General features: G+C 59.4%; 1 protein-coding gene across 2 annotated transcripts in view; it reads right to left on the bottom strand.

Annotated features, from left to right (window-relative positions):
- Positions 1–21132, bottom strand: part of SLC1A7 (solute carrier family 1 member 7) — a 41927-nt gene that overhangs the window by 8014 nt on the left and 12781 nt on the right. For both annotated transcript variants that reach the window (XR_011390702.1, XM_051856484.2), the window contains exons 3-4: positions 10739–10954; positions 1752–1794 (exon numbers count right to left, since the gene is read on the bottom strand). Coding sequence is in view for 1 of the 2 variants with exons in the window: in XM_051856484.2 (XP_051712444.1) it covers positions 1752–1794; positions 10739–10954 (259 nt within the window). In the remaining variant the exon portion in view is untranslated. The remainder of the gene's footprint in view (positions 1–1751; positions 1795–10738; positions 10955–21132) is intronic.

The following is a 21132-nucleotide window of genomic DNA, read 5'->3' as shown; positions in this document are numbered from 1 at the left end:
CTGCAGTGCCAGCATCCCATATGGGCACCAGTTCAAGTCCTGGCTGCTCTACTTCCTATCCAGCTCCCTGCTAATACACCTAGAAAGCAATGGAGGATGCCCAAGTGCTTGGGTCCCTGCACCCATGTGAGAGACCCAGAGGAGGTTCCTGGCTCCTGGCTTCAGATTGGCTCAGCTCTGGCTGTTGGGGCCATTTGAAGAGTGAACCAGAGGATGGAAGACCTCTCTCTTTCTCTGTTTCTACCTCTCTCTGCAGCTCTGCAATTCAAGTAAATGAAACAAATCTTTAAAAAAAAAAGAAACCAAATAAAAATTAAATAAACATCTGTGCTTCATTATTCCTATCTGTAAAATGGGATAAAAGAGAATTAACCTCACCTGGATTAAGTGGGATACTATACATGAAGTGCTTACAATGGCTGCTGGTACATGTAAGCCCTATGTGGGTATTACTGCTATCACCATCATCACCATCATCACCATCACCACCACCATCATCATCACCATCATCACCATTATCATCATCATCTCAACGTTGATCAGTTCATGCTGGGTGCCAGAGATGCAAAAGTGGGCCACACGACTTCTGCTCCGTGAGCCTTGGGAGGGAGTGACTAACTCTGCTTCACAAAGAAGGGGACATTTGATTTGGGTCTTGAAGGATGGGTAGGAGTTTGCAAAAAGGAAGAGTATTCCAGGCAGGTATGATGGAGAGCAATGCTCTCCCTCTTCCTCTGATACCTTCACCAGGCTCCCAGAATCAAGCCCAAAGTCCTGGTTCATCCCGTAGGGGAAGCCCCGGGTACTAGGGGGTGCAGTGACTGCTCAAGCTGTCCCACTGCTCACCAGTCACCTGTGTGGCCCCAGCGGGCTCAGGAAATGCCAGCTGGGTGCAGTCAGCAAGCAGCTGGGTTTCAGGAGGGGCAGCAGTGTGGGAAGTTGTGGGCGTGCACACACAGGCTGGAGCCCAGGCTGCGCCTCCGCAGCTTCCACTAAGGCGACAGGACCGCGGAGAGGGAGCAGGTGACGTGCGTTACAGCCCAGCCCCACGAGGGGCGGCGCATGTGCTTCCAAGAAACGTGGAGCAGCCGGGGTAAAATGCTCCATACGCGGCAAGTGAGGAAAACAGCAGGGCAAGAGCTGCACCAGAGCCCTGATTTTATTGTTTGAATATTTATACAGAGAACAGGAGACAGAGGACAGGCTATCTGCCACCACGGTCGCTAGGTCCTGGAACTGGAGGTGATTTTGACCCTCTCTATATCTTTTAGCGTTTTCCTAATTTTCTCCAGTGACTGTTATTATGATTCTAATTAGAGGGCAAAAGATTATTTGAAAAAGAAAGAGCACACAGGCTTTGAAGCCAGCCGGGCCTGGCATTAGCTCCTCGCGTTGTCATTCACTGTGGGATAAGCTCAGGCAGCTCGGATCATCTTTCCCAGCCTCAGTTTCTGCATCTGGGAAAGGGGCTCCCTCTCCCCTAGCGCGGAGTCACCGCAGGAGGAGTGCGTGGGGAATGCTGGGCACAGACACCTCACATGAACAACTGGAACCCAGGGCAGGGGCGTGGCCACGGAGAAAGTGAGGATCCAGGCTCCCCACGCCCCCAGCCTGGATCCCTTCCAGCCTCCTCCTCTGGGAGACGAGGAAACTGCTTGGGCAAACCTGCTGCTTCCCAGCGTGGCCTAGGCTGGCCCTGCACACCTGCACCCCCCCTCCTCTTCCCTCCCACGGCCCTGGGTCCCACTCACCTGTTTGAACGTGGCTTCCACCAGGTTGGCTGGGAACATGTTCCTAAGAAGAGAGTCAGTACCTGGAGTATCCCAGAACACAGGGTGGCGGGTGGGGCCCCTGGGGTCTCCTGATCACCACCCTCAGCAGTCACGGCCTCCCGGGAGCCACCCCCGCCTTCCAGCCACTCACTTCCCTACGCCGCCGCCGCCACCTCCACCTCCGCACAGCTCCCTCTGCCTCCTCAAACCGATCCTAGGCCTGGCCCCTCCTCTCCGCCCCGCCCCCACCCCCACCCCCACCCCCACCCCCATGACAGTCCCTGGTTGCCCGTGGTCCTTCTGGTGTGGGTCGGCTCTGCTCCAGCACCCTGCCCATCCGCCTTCCCCCAAAGCGGCCTCCCTGCGGTGAGACTCGGGTGCTAGGATTCTATCTGGGGGGCCTAGCAAAAGACCTGACTGGGAAGTGGGATCTCCATTTGGTGGCTGTTTTCTTCTGTAGCTAAAGGACTGCAAAACCTAGTCCTACCAGACCGGAAGACACCACCTTCTAGAAACCCTAAACTCCACCTTTATTCTCATGACGACGAAGCCGTCAGATCCCACACAGCCCTGGGGAGATGGAGGCATGGGGTGGAACCTGTGGGCAGAGCCAGGACTCAGTGCCTCCGAGAATGGTGGCCGGGATGGAAGTGGCTTCACAACCCAAGAGGGGGTGGCCTGTTCCTTCCAGGGCCCTGCATGGCCACCCCACTGCACAGGAAGTCAGAGACCTCATTTAACCAGCACGCCAAGTACAGTCCAGGCGCGTTAAAGAAATGCATCAGTACAGTAACAGTGCCAGAAGCTGCAAGGAGAATAGGTGACTATTTCGTCAGCTCTCAGGATATGGGAAGACTTGGGGCCGGCCCTGTGGCGTAGCAGGTAAAGCCGCTGCCTGCAGTGCCCGCATCGCATATGGGCGCCGGTTCAAGTCCACTGGGAAAGCAGTAGAAGATGGTCCAAGTCCTTGGCACCCTACACCCACGTGGGAGACCTGGAAGAAGCTCCTGGCTCCTGGCTTCGAATCAGCCGTGCTCTGTCCCCAATGGCCATCTGGAGAGTGAACCAGCGGATGGAAGACACCCACCCCCTGCCCCGCCTCTGCCTCTCTGTAAGCCTGCCATTCAAATAAATAAATCTTAAAAAAAAAAAAAAAAAAAAAAAAAATGGAAGCACTAAGAACCAAAAAAAAAAAAAGGAGCAACAAACCCAGCGAAGATTTTACTATGTTGAAATTCAGAAATTCTAGGTGGGACGAGGCACCCTGGGGTGGATCCTGGAACAGCAGAAAGGGACATTAGTGGAAAAGCGGGTGAAACCCAGATCAGATCTGCGATTGAGTTAGCGGCGCTGCGCCAGCCTAGTTTCTTCGTTCTGACAAATGTTATGTAAGACGCTCACACCAGAGGAAGCCGGGCCAAGGGTGGATGGGGTCTCTCTTTTCTTTGCAGCTTTTTGAAAACTGAAAATAGGCCAAAGCGAAATGCTAAAAACAAAACAAAAGAAGTGGGTCTCTTAGCTTATAATACAAATAAAATTCAAAAGCAAATGACAAGGCCGCCGCAGCTCAATAGGCTAATCCTCCACCTTGCGGAGCCGGCACACCGGGTTCTAGTCCGGGTCGGGGCGCCGGATTCTGTCCTGGTTGCCCCTCTTCCAGGCCAGCTCTCTGCTGTGGCCAGGGAGTGCAGTGGAGGATGGCCCAAGTGCTTGGGCCCTGCACCCCATGGGAGACCAGGAGAAGCACCTGGCTCCTGGCTTCGGATCAGCGCGGTGCGCCGGCCGCAGCACGCCAGCCGTGGCGGCCATTGGAGGGTGAACCAACGGCAAAGGAAGACCTTTCTCTCTGTCTCTCTCTCTCACTGTCCACTCTGCCTGTCAAAAAAAAAAAAAAAAAAAAAAAAGCAAATAGCAAACCGGGGATGTGACAGGACCAGTGTTCCCACCCAAGTCTAAGCAAATCTCGCCTCTCAGCAGAAGGGACCTGCTTGGTTCACCCAGGGGACCCAGCTCCCAGGACACCAGGCACGCAGCCGGCACCCACTCAGTATCTGCTGCGTGAACAGACGGACGCAGAGGATCACGGCAAGAGGGGACCAAGCAACTCAGAAAAGAAGAAAGAAGGCCCCCGACACTTTTCAAACCTGTTCAGCTTTGTCGGTAAGCACCTTCTTACCCACTAACCTGACAAGGCGCTGGTTAGGTGACCAGGCGCCACGCTGGGGAGACAGGCAGCCTGGAGACTGGAAAGTGCCTGTGACGCTGTGTCCACACCCCTTCCAGGCATCTCCTCCGCCTCACAGAGGCCAGCAAAGTGCCTGTACCTCTTCCCGTGGGCCCCACACTGGCTCCTCTGGCTGGAGGCCCCCCTGCCCCACCCCTGGCCCGCTCTTGGCAAAGCTCTTCTCTTTCACCATTCACCTCCCACTTGCTGGGCTTCAAGCTGTGGCCTAGCCTGTGCTTGCTTTCTTGTTTAATATTTATTTATTTGAAAGGCAAAATGCCACAGAGAGAGAGAGAGGGAGAGACGGAGAGGGATCCTCCATTGCTGGTTCACTCCTCAGTGGCCTCAATGGCCAGGGCTGGGCCACGTGGAAGCCAGGAGCCAGGAGCTCCATCCGGGTCTCTCACGTGGGTGCAAGCACTTGGGCCATCTTCCGCTGCTTTTCCAGGTGCATTAGCAGGGAGCTGGATCAGAATTGGAGCAGCCGGGACGAACCAGCGATCCTGTGGGATGCGGCTGTTGCAGGCAGTGACTTCACCGCTGTGCCACAACGCTGGCCCTGCGTGTGCCTTATTTCCTAGCCTCTCATCCCAGCAGCCACTGTGGGAAATGGAAACTGGAATTTTCTCCTGGTGGCCAAAATGCAGCCTCGGTGTGAGAGCCGGGCAGGAAGAGGAAGAGGGTCAAGAGCAGGGCACAGGTGAGGGGCGGGCCGGGCCTGCTGTGGCCCCGTTGCCCCCTACCCTTTCCCACAGCTTCAGCTGTGTCGCGGGAGGGAAGCAGCAGAAGTCCCAGGCATGGGCTCTCAGAAGCCTGCCGGAGCTTTCCCCTGAGGCATCAGCAGGTTGCTGCCACCACCTGCGGGGACCCTCGGCACCACGCAGATGCAGAGAAGTGGAGCCCGCACTGGCGCCAGGGGCCCGAGGGCGCGCAGCCTGCCACGGCGTGATGGGCAGCCTGCCCTGGGTGTGGAGGGCGCTCCCACTGCACCGGCTGTGAAACAGTTTCGGTCTCTCCTGGAGACAGCTCAGGAAGTGCCACTGCCCTGTAAGGCTCCCTGCTGATGGTCTGGGAAAAGCATCAGAAGATGGCCCAAGGGCTTGGGCCCCTGCCACCCGTGTGGGAGACCTGGATGAAGCTCCTGGCTCCCAGCTTCGGCCTGGCCCCGTGCTGACCCTTGAGGTCATTTGTGGAGTGAGCCAGTGGATGGAAGATCTCTCTCTCTCTCTGTCACTCTGTATTTCAAATAAATAAATGCATTTTTTTAAAAGAAACCAAATGTAACGTGTACCCACTGTATCCATTTCTTTTAAGCAGGGATAATGCAGATGGTGGGCTGTGGCAGGGCTGTGGCAGGGCTGTGTCAGGACCAGCTGGCTGCCTCCCGCCAGTCTCCGTCTGCCTTTGCCTCCTTACGCTATAGCATGGGGACCCACAAGGCCCCGCCATCGATCCCCGATGCTCAGCTTCTCTTAACATTGGAGTGGCATTGACAGGCAGGTGGAAGCTGTTGAGTGGTGCTTCCTGGAAAAGTCTGGAAGAGGTGCACATCCAGCCAGGACCTTTCAATACTTTCCTTGAAATTTCTTCTTTCTGCCTAGAACACAGATGTAATAGCTGGAGCTTCAACAACATTCTTGGGCCAGGAAGCACACCAAGGATGAAAGCCAAGAGCTTGGCACACAAGGGGACGGGACATGGGATCCTGGTGACTCAGGGCTGCTTACGAGGGAGAAAATGCCAGCACCACCTCACTTAAACCCCTGCTGTTTCAGGTTTCTCTTCACCAGCAGTGGAGAACAATTCCTGACTAACACACGTGCTTGTATTAATGATCGACTAATTCATCTGGCAGATTTTAGTGAATAATTGCGCTTTTGATGACTCAACAGGAAAATGCGCAACATTTTCTTTAGGCCTTGAAGACCCACAGGAACTCCCTGCTCATCTCATGAGGCCTGGACTCCCGAGGGTGGCTCCATAAAATACAGACAGAACACACCTGGGCATCCTCAGCCGCCCCGAGACCCCGTCCCGGCAGGCCAGGCACGCCTCAGCCCCCTCCTCCCCTCCTGGGACCCATCCAAACGCCCCCACTCCCATGCCCCCAGCCCAGGCCCCAAAGGTGCCTTTCTGAGCAGAGCTCCTGGGAGTCTCAGCTGATCCCTAGGAGGGAGCCGGGAGCTGTAGGCAGAGCCAAGTCATTACTTAATCTCTGTGGTGTTTTAATAAGACTGGGAAAAAGAAGAAGGGGCCAGCTCCGCTGCGCATTCTGCTCGGGCTTTTCCTGCGAGGCTGTGCTGGGCACGGACGTCAGCGTGCTGGAGCCCCTGCCGGGAGCCTGGGAGAGGAATGCACGTCGTGGCGGGTCACGCGGGGACATGGCCTCCCGTGCTCCTCTGGGGGTGTCTTCCAGACGCAGACACGCGTCTCTGCACTGGGCCTCCGCATCTTTCTGATTTGTCGTTGGTCACACCTGCCCCCGGGTCCCAGGCCCCAGGAGTCCGTGTGCTTGTTCGGTCACCAGCACTTGGCAGGCACCTGCTCTGGCCCAGGGCCTGGTCCCTTCACTGCCAGTGTTCCTGTTGTCTGCACAGACCCTCAGAACATCGCAGTGGACACCCGGCGCAGCCTCTCCCCCCGGCTCCCAGTACAGCATCTTCATCCAGAGCAGGTGCTTCATCCAGGTGCACTGGACAGAACGGAAGTGGCTGCCCCAGCCCCCCTTCTGGGACACCCGCGTGCCTCCAGGCAGAGCCCGTGCACGGCACTGGCTCTGTGCCCCCTTCCCACGCCCACTAGCTTGCCATGTCTCAGGGCCAGCAGCCAACCCTCCAGCTGCGCTCTGGCCTGCCCTCCCGACCTCATCTTCCAGAGAAGAAGCCTAGAAGCTTCTGCTCACTCCCCTGCGCCCCCTCCTGGCTGGCAGGCCTTTGGGTTTCAGAACCACAGAGCCAGTGGGGATCTTGGAGGTGGCTGGGGAGGGGCACGGGCTGCCTGGGGCCACACGGCAGCGCTGAGGCTGCAGGGCTCCCAGGCTCGGGTTCTCTGCCCCGCGAAGCCACGCTCACTCTTGGCCGGGGAACAGTGACGGTGACAGTGACGCCAGCCTCCCAGCTCTGCAGGAGCCTCGGATCCACTTTCACCACGCTGATGGCCGCGCAGGGCAGGGAGCGCCTGGGAACACTGGGCTCTGACGCGTGCGTTGGTCCCGAGCCCCACAGCCCTGAGCAGCAACGCCTCCCACCACGTGGAAGAGCTGTTCTGAATTAGAGAACCCAAGAAATGATGAATCACAGTCACCCAATCCTAGAAATAACGGACCTTCAAAATGAGGCTTCCTGCCATCCCTCCGCCTCGGCCCTCAGGACAGCCGCTGCCCGCTCCTCCTGCCCCCACTCGCTGCCCCAGCTCCACGCAGCCTGCAGGGCGGCCGTGGACCAGGGCGCACCGGGGCCTCCTCACCACCATGTGGCCCTCAGCTCTGCCCCCGCGGGGGGCTTCAGACCTCAATGCCCCCGATGACCCCACCTCCCACGTGTGCCCTCAGCAAACGCTCTGAGCCGTGCCCTGTCCTGGGCTGCAGCCTTCAGCAGGGAGCAGATCTTCAAGGGGCGGGGCCTCACAGGGCCTCTCAAGAGGATATTCCAGCGCAGAGGGCAGATCAAGAAACACAGGCATGTGATGAGGTTGGGAAATACTGCAGGCTCGAGGACAAAGAAAGCAAGAGAAGAAAACAGAGTGATAGAGACCGGACGGCCCCGCTGAAGGAGTGACGCAAACCGAGGAGCGCGTGGAGTGAGTCAGGGCCACGGCCTGGGCAGGAAGGGCCATCCCCAAGGGGGCGGTGACAGCGGCCAGGAAAAGCGGCTGACTGTGATGGCTGACTGTGACAGCCGCGGAGGGTGTGGCTGAGGGAAGGGAGGGAAAAGGAGGGGCCAGGCAGAGGTGAGGCTATGTGTGTGTGCGTGTGTGCGTGCTCGCACGTGTGTGTGCACGTGTGTGTGTGTGTGTGTGTGTGAGAGAGAGAGAGACAAGAGGCCCGGATGCCACAGTAAAGACCATACACTGGGTTGGAGAGGCTCCTCTGGCTACTGGGCCGAGACCGGAAGACCTGCGAGGAGAGAGAAGGCAGGGCAGGGGCGCCGCACACCTGAGGGGAAGGTGCTGCAGGTGCACCGGGTTGGGCAGGGGGCCCTGACTTGGGGTATGGCTTTGAAGGTAGCGTCGACGGAACTTGCTGAAGAGTTGGATGCGGGATATGAGAGAATGAGAGATGTGGGACCAAGATGGATGGAGCTGGGGAAAGCACAGATTTACGGCCGTGTTAATTTAGATGCTTTCGAACAACTGGGCGTGAGAGCCGGGAGTTCAGATGAGAGGTGTCCAGGCGGGGAACAAGATTCGGGAGTGAGCACTCGCAGACAGAAGGTGTCCATGGTAGCGGATGAAGTATCACAGGTGAGTGTGTGCACGAAACGCAGCCTGCTGGACCTCACTCTGGCTCTAGATGCGACAGGTGAGGACACACAAAAGGGACAGAGTTGCAAGCATGTTTGTGACCACGGGTTCCTTGCACGCTTCAAAGGATAAAAGAGAAGCTGGAGACTTTTCTAGAGAAAATGGAGACAGTGGTTGATTGGCGGAGGGAGAGGTTGGCTGATGGCACTGATGCACCTGTTCGCTGGTGGCAGCGGGGCCCCCTCCCCACCTGAGCCTGGGCTCGGCCCTTTCCTCTCCGGCGGCTCCCCCTTCGGGGTAAGAACCTGTGCTGGCTGGCCGTCTCCTGGACTCCTGTCGCCACCATGAAGTGAATCGGGCCGGGCTGCTGGAGTCAGGAACAGGGATGCAGCCGCATCTGCTGTGCCCTGCCCAGGCTGCCTCAGAGCAGCTGCTCCCCATGGAGCCGCCAGCCCGCAGCAGACGCAGATCTGGCTGACCCGCAGGCCTGCGGTGTCGTGCTGAGCCAGTCGCGGGCTGGTTTGTCACATAGCAGTGACCAACTGACAGGGACGGCGAGTTTCCTTAGAGCAGGGCGGGCTGCTACGGGCTGGGCGTCCTGCCCCCGGGGACAGACGGAAAAGCTTTTTCCTCACTTGGAGCTGAGAGGGCTATGCAGAGGCCTTGGCGTCTGTCCCCTAGGACTTGAGGATAGCGGGGCTGATTCATGTCCTGATTCATGTCCAGAGACCCCGGGGAAGGCCTGCGCTTCCAGCAAGGGGGACGGGCCCTGCCCAAAAGGGTCACCCCGAAGTGGCGCTGGCCCCAGCCCGGATGACCAGAGCTGGGTCTGAGGAAGGTGTTGCAAACAGCCCGATGGAGCAGGGATGGCCCACGGCCAGGGCGGCGGGAGGAAGATGCTGCCCACAGCAGGGGCTCCAAGAGCCTGGGCTCACACCCCTGAACAATCGCAGCCAGGAAGCACCCAGCCCAGCCCCCGCACCCTCAGTGCGGCCCACTTCCTGCTGTCTCCACTGCGCCCACCCGCAGACAGCACAGGGGGCCAGGTGGGACACAGAAGGCAGGCAAACGCCCTGCGACCCCGCAGTGTGACAGCTCTCTGAGCCGGAATCAGACCCGCCAGCTGGATTGCTTTTAGAGGGAGGGAGTATGGCGGCATTTCAGTGTCACACAGGCCTGGACTTCCTACATGGGAAATGGACTAGACAACGAGGGGGGCCCACGGAGACACTCCCAGGGAGGTGCTTCCCTCACCCATGCTGTCCTAGGGGCCACTCCGCCGTCAGGGTCACACCTGAGGCCCCCACCCCAGTGATGTCCAAACCTCCGTCCCCACCCCCAGCGAGACTGGCCAGCTGGCATCCGGCATCCCCAGGGGTCTGCACCTGCCCGGTGTCATCCCGGTGATGCTGGCGGCGCCACCCACCTGCACTCTCACCCTCATCTGGCCCGCCTCCTGCCGAGGCCACCTCCTGACCAGCCCTGCAGCCTCCACCCCCACCCTGATCCAGCCAGAGGGAGCCGCTGAACCCAAGTGTGCCAGGCCTTTGCTTAGCCCCCACTCCCTGGGGTCCCTGGGATACAGCCCAAGTTTTGCCCGGGTTCCCAAGGCCCCCTGGAGTTCTCCAGCAAAGATGGCCACTCCCCACCTCCCCTCTGTGCTCCTGTCACAGGTGGGTTAGGACCCCGTCCCCCAGGCCGTGCACTCACAGCTCGCCTTCATCACCACCTGCAGAGGCCTTGCCTTTGCTCAGTCCCACCCCTTACCTTGTCCCTGCCTCCCCTGGGCCTTTCCTGGCAGCTCTGACCTCAGCTCCAGGGCGGGTCTGAGCCTCCTGGCAGTGCTGAGGGAGAGGAGGGGACCCTGCAGGGGGTCTGGGAAAGGGAGGCTCTGCCGTTGAGACAGCAGCTGCCCTGGCTCAGGTGGTGGCACCACAGGGCAGAAAGCACCACGCCAGGTGGAGAGAGACCTGGGTGGAGTCCTGACTCCAGCACCTGCCTGCTGGATGACCCTGACAACCAGGGCCCCGCTCCAAGGCTCACTTCCTGATGTGTTGGAAAGGGGGCCGCCCCGACAGGGAGGTGAGGGTGACTGTAGGCCTTGCACCTGCAGGCCACTCCCTGACCCTGCTGGGCTCCCATACCCCACGCACCCACGGTGATGCGGTGTGAGCCCAGTCCCCCTCGAGTGCCTTGTTACCACCCGCGATGCAGAGCAGACCCGAGCACCCAGCCCCACGCTCCGACCTGCCCCCTGGTGGCCACGTGGGGCACGCGTTACCGGATGAGGTCCAACAGGGCGTCCGCCGAGCTCATGACCGGCTTGCCGCTCTGCTCTGTCGTCTCCTTCTGCGCCGCGCCTCCGGGGTGGATGACGGAGACCATGACGATGCCCACAACGACGGCCAGGAAGGTGGTCCACAGGTAGTAGGCCACGGTCAGGATGCCCAGGCGGCTGGAGGTCTTGGCATCCAGGGAGGCGAGGCCGGACATCAAGCTGGAGGGAGAGGCGGGGCGGGGTCTGTGTGGCGAGGCCCGGGCCTGGCAGGAGCTTGGCCGTGCCCACCCTGCCCTCTCCTGGCCATGCCTGGTGGCCTCGCTGTGCTCAAGGAATTCCCCCTCTCTGGGCCTCCTCTGAGCTTCTCTGCTCTGCTCCCTGCCCCCCCACCAAGGTCACAGGTCAAGTGCGTGAATGCCTGGAGGTGTGGGTCCCAGCCACCAGGGGAGACCCAGCTCGGCACCCCCTCTCCAGCAAAGCCTGCTTCTCTCCTGGAGTTGGGAGCATGTTCTGGGGCTCCCCCTGCCCCACCTGCTCCAGACCCTGTGCTTCCCCAGCTTCTCTGGGGATCCCCAGTGCCCAGCTTGGCTGACATTGTGCAGTCTTGCTGGGGGGGGGGGCGCCTGGGGCTGGCAGCTGGCCACCTGGGTCCTGGCCCTGGCGCTCCAGCGGCTGTGTGGCTCTGGCACGCAAGGCACTCCCTTGATTTGGGTCTCAGCATCCCATCTCCGAAATAGGGCCACAGGGGGTGCCTCTCCTGGAGTGGCGCCACCCTGGGGTCAGCTTGGGTTAGTGGTAGCCCGGGATGAGGGGCTGAGGTCCTCACAGTTCCTCCCCACCTCTGCCCATCAGTGCAGGTCGGCCCCTGGGTCTCTGCGCTCCACGCTGCTGTAGGAGTGTGCAGAGGGTGTGTGGGGGCTGCGGGGTGGGTCAGAGATTAATTAAGGAAATGCTTGGGCTTTGCTTTGCTGCCAAAAGGATTTTTCCCCAAAGCCCTTTCATTCTTCCAGATAAAGGAAGTATTTGTCTGGTTTTAATCATGTAAACAAGAGCAGATAATCCCTCCACAGCCCGCTCCTCTCATCAGGAGACACACAGCGGCGGCCAGCACCGGGCCTGCCCAGCCAGCACCGGGCCTGCCCAGCCAGCACCGGGGCCCTAACCAGCCAGCACCGGGGGCCTGCCCAGCCAGCACCGGGCCCTGCCCAGCCAGAACCGGGCCCTGAACAGCCAGCACCAGGACCCTGCACAGCCAGCCTTCCCTTCCCAGGCACAGGTCACCCTGCTCTGCCTTGCTCAGCCTAGCTGGCCAGCTCTGCCACTAGGATGGAGGACCAGGTTCCTCCTCCAGGAAGCCTTTCCTGATCACCACCCTGCACGAAGGCCTTGCCCTGGGCTCCCAGAGGCCCTGAGCTCCCTGCTGCGCAGCCCCACACCAGTCAACAGTGAATTGCCAGCTGTTTCCTGGAAGGGCCTCTGGGCCTGGGCCTGGGTCTGACTCAGTGCTGGGTCCACAGAGCCAGGCCCGGGCCGGGATAGAGCTCGACTTGGTAGCAGGCTGCCGACTGAAGGAGTGAGAGAGAACGAAAGAATGAGTCCGTGCTCACGGGCTCTGCCATTGCATCTGCCAGGACGCCATATGGTAGTGATGGGCTTAGGGTGGGTCTCAGACTAAATCCCGAAGGCTCCTAATGGGATTGTGCAGCCAGGGGAAACGGGGGCGGCCCGGGGTCATTACCCAGGCCTGGGCCAAGCAGTCGCCCTGCCCCCACAGAGCCCCCACCAAGCGCAACTGGCTCAGGCCCCAAGAGGAGGACCTGCGTGAGGTCACATGGGACACCAGAGTCCAGCAGGTGCAGCCCTCAGGCCTGCTCCAGGCTTGTCCTCTCCCGACCATGCCCTGTGCCCCCCGAGAAATGTCAGAACCCGTGCCTGGCCTTGAGGAGCTCTCAGTCTGGCGGGGAGTAGGGGGCGGGACGGGAAGGACTTCGGACACAACTGGATCCGAGCAACCACTGCATATGGTGGACGTCAGCCCTGCAAAGGAAGGGACAAGGAACTCTAGCTAGGAGAGTCAGGGAGGGCTTCCTGGAGGATGAGGATTTGGGGATGGGGCAGACGTGGCAGGCAGTGACATGCAGAAGGCAACAGGAAGGCTGGGGGGCTGGCAAGAGTTCCCTCGGGTCGGGGTGCGGCTCACGTTTGAGGAATGGTGATAGACGAGACCGAAAGGCAGCCTGAGCCCAGGCCGAGGGGAATGCGCTCTGTGCCTGCGGTGTTTGCTGGACCTCTGGGAAGGGAGACTCAAGGGAGCCTTCGGCTGAGGAGAGGGAGGCGAGCAGGGTCTGGGGAGAGGGAGGGGGGATTTGTGAGAGCCACACCTGGAGCCCCCTGAGACTCGTGGCTGCCGAGCGGCAGGCAGGGCACAGCCCTGCGGCCCACCCCCCAGCAGCCCCTGGAAGTGATCGCGTCCCTGGAGACAGGCTGCTCGCCTGGCGTTGAGTGGGAAAAGCAAGTTAGCTCTACTGGGAGCCCAGACCCTGCTGGGGCGAGAGCCCTCACCACTCTCTGCTGCGTCCAGGCACAGCCAGGCACACCTGGGGCCACGGGACCGTGAGGCTGAGGGCGGGAGCTCAGAACCGGTGGGGTGCGGCTCGGGGCAGGCTGATGGTCCCGCTATTTGGTCTTCTGGGGACTCCTCCGGAGGGTGCTCCTCGAGGTCGGCTCTAGGGTCAAGCTGCAAAAGGTACTTTCTGAGGACTGACAAGCTGGGGCAGGTGGTTGGCGGTGCAGCACTGGGTCACACGGACACGCACAGCAGAGAACTCCACCAAAAAACCGGGCGTGTCTGTGGGTGTGGGATTATGGGTAATTTTCATTAAAAAATGTTTTTCCACTCTGTATTTTTTATGACCATTTATTTGCAACAGATGGGAGAAGAGAGAGAGAGAGAGCGAGAGCGAGAGCGAGAGATCTTTCATCTCTGGGTCACTTCCCAAATGGTTGCAACAGCAGGGACTGGGCCAGGCTGAAGTCAGGAACCAGGAACTCCATCTGGGTCTCCCACATGGCCGACAGAGGACCAAGCACTTGGGTCTTCCTCCACTGCCTTCCCAGGTGCATTAGCAGGGAGCTGGATCAGAAGCAGAGCAGCCAGGACTTGAACCAGTGCCCCCATAAGGGATGTGGTCCATGCAAGGGGCTGTTTAACCTGCTGCGCCACAACACCCACTCCTTCTGTTATTTCTAGAATGTGATAGAAACATAAGCCTGGAGGGTGGCGCCCCCAGCGGCAACAGAAACCACCCTTTCCCTGGCCCCCAAACACCCCAACGTTCTCCACACTCGATCCTGGAACAATCTTCCAAGGCAGGGCTTGGCGAGGGGCTGGTGCTGTGCGCAGTGGTAAAGCCATCCCATATGGATGCGGGTTCAAGTCTCAGCTGCTCCTCTCCCCATCCGGCTCTCAGTGCTGTGACCTGGGAAAGTAGTAGAAGATGACCCAAGTCCTTGGGCCCCTGCATCCACATGGAGACCCAGAGGAAGCTCCAGGCTCCTGGCTTCAGATCAGGACAACTCTGGCCATCTGGAGAGTGAACCAGCAGATGGGAGATTTCTCTCTCTGCTTCTCCTTCTCTCTCTAACTCTGCCTTTCAAATAAATAAATAAATCTTTTTTAAAAAAATGGTGAAATTGGCCGACACCGTGGCTCACTTGGCTATTCCTCCATCTGCAGTGCTGGCACCCCAGGTTCTAATCCCGGTTGGGGCGCTGGATTCTGTCCCAGTTGCTCCTCTTCTAGGCCAGCTCTCTGCTGTGTCCTGGGAAGGCAGTGGAGGATGGCCCAGGTGCTTGGGCCCTGCACTCGCATGGGAGACCAGGAGAAAGCACCTGGCTCAGCTTTGGATCAATGCAGTGCACCGGCCGTAGCAGCCATTTGTAGGGTGAACCAACAGAAGGAAGACCTTTCTCTCTGTCTCTTTCTCTCACTGTCTAACTCTGCCTGTCAAAAAAAAAAAAAAAATACTCCATTTACCTAGTATATCTGACATATTACCATTTCAACATGTGACAATGTAGAAAATTTCCGCCCTGCTTCAGGTCTTAAAGTTCGATTTGCATTCATTAAATCTCAGCAGGACAGATCGGGTCTTCTGGTTTGGGTGGCCACGATTTTAACGGGACACAGTCCACGGGTGCCTTTCCAGTCCTGCTCTCAGAGCTCTTGGACTGTCCATGGCTACAGCCCTCCCTTCTGTGGTAGTGAGCTGCCCGTCTTTGGAGGGGTCCCAGTGGAGCCTGGATGGCCACCTGTTGGGATGGGAGATCAAAGCTTTCAGAAGGGAGAGCTCCGTGGGGACGGTCTCGAATGTTCCTTCTGGATCATGGTTTACTGTTGGGGGGAGACTGGGCTAGCTCGTCTCTCCTGCTCTAAGCTGGGCTGGGGGCTCCGGGAGTCCCTGCGGCCCGGGGCTCCCTCCCAGGCCATCTGGCCACACTCGGAGCCCGAGGCCTGGGGATCAAGAGATTGTGGTGATTACAGATGCTGACCCTCTCAGTCTGGTGACTGTTCCCCCCGCAGGCTGGGGGCAGGGAGGCGGTGGCTGCCGGGGCCCTGTCGGGGGAGGAAGAGGCTGCTCACTGCCCGGCCCCCCGCTCTCACGCCGACCCTAAGCGGGGACTGCGGCCTGACTGGGAGGCCCCGGCAGCTCAGCCACCTGTCCAGGGGCTGGTGGTGAGGAGGTGGGTGCAATTGGCAGTGACTCCCTTTTGGGGGGGGGTCCCACTGGCTGCTCCACCACAGAGAGCCTGAGGGAGGAGATGGCCAAACGCCTGGCTGGCCTGAAGTCCTGCAGGGCCTCTCCTGCCCCAGCCAGCTGGACTTCCGGCTGCCCTTGGACTACTTGCGTGGTTGTTCCTTCTCCCTGGAGCTCACTGCCCGCCATCTTCCCTTTGCATTTCCCCACCCTTCCCATCACCTCTTCCACATTCAGCTCAGATGTCACTTCCTCCAGGAAGCCTTCCCTGACTCAGCCGCCTTGCTCACCTCCCCCAGCGTACCCTGTACTTTCCAGTGTATTAGAGGGCCTTCTGCCACTATGCTCACCCCGAATCTCCCATGCCTAACCCAGCTCCTGGCACACGACAGGCTGGCGGGATATGCATGTGAATGAAGCAGCGACTACGAAGGCACCCCGTCCCCTTGCCCCTGCCGGCCCTCTTCCTCTCCCCGTCCCCTCTTACTGCTACCCACTCCCAAGTCTCTACTTGGGTGCCACCTCCCTCTGAGGGCCTCCCGTGCCCCTGGCTAGGCTGGGAAGACCCTGGGGAGGGTCACTAAGCCTCAGGGTGCCTTGGTTTCCCCTGGAGGATAAATGGGACCATGATGGCTTCCCGTGGGCGTGGATCCATTCGGACAGTGCCTGCAACATAGAAGGCGTGCACTCCGCTTCTGGTGCTAGCGCTTCCTCGGGCGTCACCGTCTGTGCCCACCTGCCCAGCAGGCTGGGAGCCCCTCCAAGGCAAGCCTAGGTTCTCGGGGTGCAGGTGTGTGATGTCAGAGCAGGCTGGCATTCTAGATCTGTCAAGAGGATGCCTCATGAGCTCTGGTGGCCGTAGGTCCCTTGAGAACAAGTTATGCGGCCAGCACTGTGCTCTCACCAGGGTTAGGGGAAATACCCCAGCACTGGAGGTCTGTGTGGCATCGAGGCAGCTGGCACCGGAACTTCTGGGAACAGATGGGGGTGGGTGAAGGGACAGGGGAAGGGACGGTTGCTGCCATAGCCAGGGGCTCTGGAGGCCCATGCTCAGCTCAGCCCCCTCCTGTCTGGTCGTTTGTATCAACAGCTTGGCCAAGGCCACTGGCAGCATATGGGGTAGCTCTGTGCGGGACAGGGAGCCAGGAGGAACAGCTCATGTGCTGGATGAGGGAGCTGGGATGGAACAGGCCCCAGCAGCCAGGGACCTCGGGCCAATTCCAGGGCGAGGCCGACGTTGAACCCAGACACGCGCCCGGCTGCACTTGGCCTCCACAGCTCAGAGTCAAACTGTGGGGCGAGGGGAGGCTGAGCTGTGGCGGCAGCGTGCTGAGTCTCCTGCCACCCAGGGCCACCATGGTTCTAGCAGACCATCAACCTGGCGACTTGGCCAGCGTGCCATAGACCTACCCTGATGCTGAGACCCTCTGGGAAAGGGACAGGACAGGGGAGTGTCCCAGAGAGGCACCTGGGAGCCTGGAGCAGGCCAGACCGGGGACGGATGAGAGAACAATGTGGGGTCTCAGCCCTGCCCTGGAAGGAGCCGCTCTGGGGAGTAGTGAGCTCCCAGTCGCCAGAGGTGTGCAAGCAAAGGGTGCACAAACTCTCACTGGGAGAAATGGGTACCCTGGCCTGCTAGTGAGACAGTGTCCCTCTCACACCCCTGGCCCTACCTGGGAGGACCCGAATGACAGGAAGGCAGGCTGGGGCTCTGACCTCTGCTGCCCTAGGCACAGGCTCTGTCTACAGGCCTCAGGGTGCAGCAGCAGCAGCGGGGAGGCCTGGGCAGCTTCGAGGTGAGCCAGGGCCCCTCAGCCTCCCAAGAGCCAGGGTTTCTTTCTTCCTGGAGCAGATGACAGGCCCGGCAGCTGACAGCAAGCGCCACGTTAGCACAAGTCACGCTTCCCAGATGGCTCTGCCACACCCCAGCCCCGGCCAACTCCCTGCGAGCCTGTGCAGGCTGTCTCGGCGCCCACTTAGCTACAGGCCGTGCTGTCTGCACCTGCACCCCCAAGAAGGGGCTTTCCCAAATCTCACCCGCGTCCCCAGGTTCTGAGGTGCGGCCCCACCCGGCCTCCTGGTGACCACTTGCCTGGGCACTCTGGGGGCCTCCGTGCAGGGGGTGGTGACACCTGCAGCTGCACATGGCTGGGACTGAGAGGCCCACAGGGGGCTTCCCAGAGGAGGTGGCTGCAGAGTGGACCCTGAAGTCCACATGGCAGCTCTCTACCCAAAGGTGCCAGGGCAGGGCATCCGGGCTGGGTGGTGAAACTGGTGGATTCCTGTGTCACCAGGCTGAAGGGCAGACCCCACTCGCAGCCCACCGCTGGCTCTGATCCGAGTAAGGCCGGCAGCTGCCTGGCTGCAGGGCCGAGGACAGGCCCCAGGCTCAGCTGAGGGTGCAGCTGGGCTCTGCGGGGATCAGCTGCGCACGGCTCGAAGGGCAGCGTCCAGACCCCAGCCAGGCTTGGGCGGGCCACTCACCCAGGACCCTCGCCGCTGAGAACGCGGCTGTTTGCAAGTTTTCTGCCACATGGGAATTGCTTAGGAAGGGGAGAAGGGGGTGTGGGGTTTCCCGGGCCAAACCAGCTTTACTTCCAAGAAAAGTCAGTTTAGGGTTCTTACAAGAAATAGAAAGGGCCGGCGCTGCGGCTCACTAGGCTAATCCTCCACCTAGCGGCGCTGGCACACCGGGTTCTAGTCCCGGTCGGGGCGCCAGATTCTTTCCTGGTTGCCCCTCTTCCAGGCCAGCTCTCTGCTGTGGCCCGGGAGTGCAGTGGAGGATGGCCCGAGTGCTTGGGCCCTGCACCCCATGGGAGACCAGGAGAAGCACCTGGCTCCTGCCTTCGGATCAGCGCGGTGCGCCAGCCGTGGCGGCCATTGGAGGGTGAACCAACGGCAAAAGGAAGACCTTTCTCTCTGTCTCTCTCTCTCACTGTCCACTCTGCCTGTCAAAAAATTAAAAAAAAAGAGAGAGAGAGAAATAGAAAGGAAAACAGCGTCCCTCCACACCCACACGTAAGGCACACCCCGAATCCCTACACGGAGCCACACGCACGGCTGCCATGTGGCGCTGACAAAACCCCGCCAGTGAGTCACTCACACATGGTTTCGGTTTTCCCCTGAGCGATGCCTGGGTTAAGACGTTGAAGAATGAGGGGAGAGGAGGGCGTGGCAAACGGCAAGTGGAGAGCTGGAGCCGGCTGCCGGCTGCACTCAGCCTGGTTCCTGTGTGGCTCTTGCTTGGGGGTGTTTGGAAACAGGCCTGGCTCACTTCCTGTGGTTAGACGCAAACTCCAGCCACACGTGTGAACGCTGCACCTGCCAGGACCCTCCTCGTACATCCACAGATGGCGTTGTGTCTCATGCTGAGGCTTGGAGTGGGGGTAGATAACAGAACTTGGGGTGCACTCAGAGCCCTGGGGGACAGGGATGCCCCAGCAGTGTCTCCAGCAGCACCCCAAATATCTAGTGATAGGAAGAGACTGACGATACTGCACCACCCTTGGGTAGAATCAAACAGGGCCACAAAACCTCATGGCGTCATGTTGAGTGACAAGCAAACAATGAGGGATACAGGCTTATTGTGGTCGGTGTTAGCAGTAAGGTATCATGCACGAACTTGAGAGAACAGAAAGTTGTCCACATTTTTTGGGTTAGACTAAACATTAAAAGCAAAAAGAGACCAGTGTTGTGGTGCAGAGGGTTGAGCCGCTGCCTGCAATGCCGGCATCCCACGCTGGACACCGGTGGAGTCCCGGCTGCTCCACGTCCATTGCAGCTCCCTGCTAATGCAGGGGAAGATGGTCAAAGAGCTTGGGCTCCTGCCACCCACACGGGAGCCCAGGAGGGGGTTCCAGGCTCTTGGATTTGTTGCGGCCGTGTGGGGAGTGAACCAGAGGACAAAAGATCTCTCCTTCTCTATCTCTCTCTGGCTCTCTGTCACTCTTTCAAATACATTCTAAAAAAAAATCTTAAAAAAAAATATTTTAAAAAGCAAAAGGGGTCCAAGTAGTGACAAGTGGCTATACTGGGAGAGATCAGGAAAGGGAGGCTCCCAGGCCCGAATTTTTTTTTTAAAGACTTATTTATTTGAAAGATTTGAAAGTCAGAGTTACACAGAGAGAAGAGAGGGAGCGAGAGAGAGAGAAAGAGAGGTCTTTGATCCGCTGGTTCACTCCCCAATTGGCCACAACAGCTGGAGCTGCGCCAATCCAAAGCCAGGAGCCAGGGGCTTCCTCTGGGTATCCCATGTGGGTGGGGGCAGGGGCCCAAGGACTTGGACCATCCTCTACTGCTTTCCCAGACCAGAGCAGAGAGCTGGATTGGAGTGGAGCAGCCAGGACTCAAACCGGCGCCCATATGGGATGCCAGCACTGCAGGCGGCAGCTTTACCACAGCACTGGCCCCATGGCCCGACTCTTCCAAACACAGAGAGTGCAGCTCACATGGGCTCAGTCAGCAGCAAAAGCTCAGAAAGTCAAGCGCAAACCTCATGGAGCCACCTGACTCCATCCGGGGAGAGGCCCGACTCAGGGAGCGATGACACGGCCATGGGTCCTGCCCATCGGACCGTTCATGGCTATGACAGTGCCCCAGGAGGCAGGATTCTCTACATTTTGTTTGAGGCTTGTGCTCACAAGAGGAGACAGCAAGGCCTGCGTTGTTTTGAGAAGAGTCTTCCCGATGGCAAATGTAGCTGAGAGGCACATGCTGTTAGGGGGTGGAGTGGGGGTGGGGGAGTGCTCATGACCACTGAGGCTCCCAGGGAGGCAAGGGGGTTGGGCTCAACCCCCCCCCCCCCCCTGGGAGCTCATCCCTGGGCAGGGCCAAGGCTGCCCATGGCGCCCACCATCCCTGCTGGGGTATGAGCCTGTAGGGGGCAGCGTGCAATCTCCATCCGGCATCCGGCATGTGTTACATTCAACTCCAGCACGCACAAGCTGGGACTGCCGCCTCAAGCCAGATGGTGGGAGCCCCCCAAAGGAACTGAACATGGCCCAGCCCGACTCACACAGGTCACCCAGTTGAATAAATCAACTGCTCTGCCAAGATTCCCCATGGGGTTCCCCACGTGGTGAGCCCTTAGGGAGAAAGGCACTGGCCACTGGCCAGGGGCCATGTGCGTCTGTCTTCCTTGGAAAGCAGATTCACCTCTGTCAACCAACACATGGGCCTCTGCGTTACGTGGCCAGCTCTCGCCAGCACCAGAAGCCAGGCCTGACCTGCTCCGGGGCCTGGGCAAGGCTGAGCTGCTGCACTAATCTGCCAGGGACCGCGCCCCAGGCCCGGCAGATTCACCGAACACGATAAGAGCAAACATTTGCAGAAAAACAAAACAGTAACAGCAGCAGAATGAACGGAATGAACGCATGATCTGTCCTCTGTGATCCAACACGTTTGCGATTTGATTATACGATTTTTAAACAACTTTAAAAGACAGCTCCTAACCACCCTTCAGGGGCCAGTTCAAGTGCTGGTCATGTCACGCCCCTTGAATTCTGCTACAGCTGCCTTCCTACTGCTCTTTCTTCATTTATTTCATAAGCAGCTATTGGACACCTGCTGTGTACCAGGCCTGGCAGCAGGCAGTGAGAAGTCAGCTCAGAGAGACGAGGCTGTGCTCTCCACAGTCTTTCT

The sequence above is a fragment of the Oryctolagus cuniculus genome, chromosome 7 (assembly GCF_964237555.1).
Source record: "Oryctolagus cuniculus chromosome 7, mOryCun1.1, whole genome shotgun sequence".
NCBI lineage: Eukaryota > Metazoa > Chordata > Mammalia > Lagomorpha > Leporidae > Oryctolagus > Oryctolagus cuniculus.
This window is presented reverse-complemented; position numbering and strand designations above follow the sequence as displayed.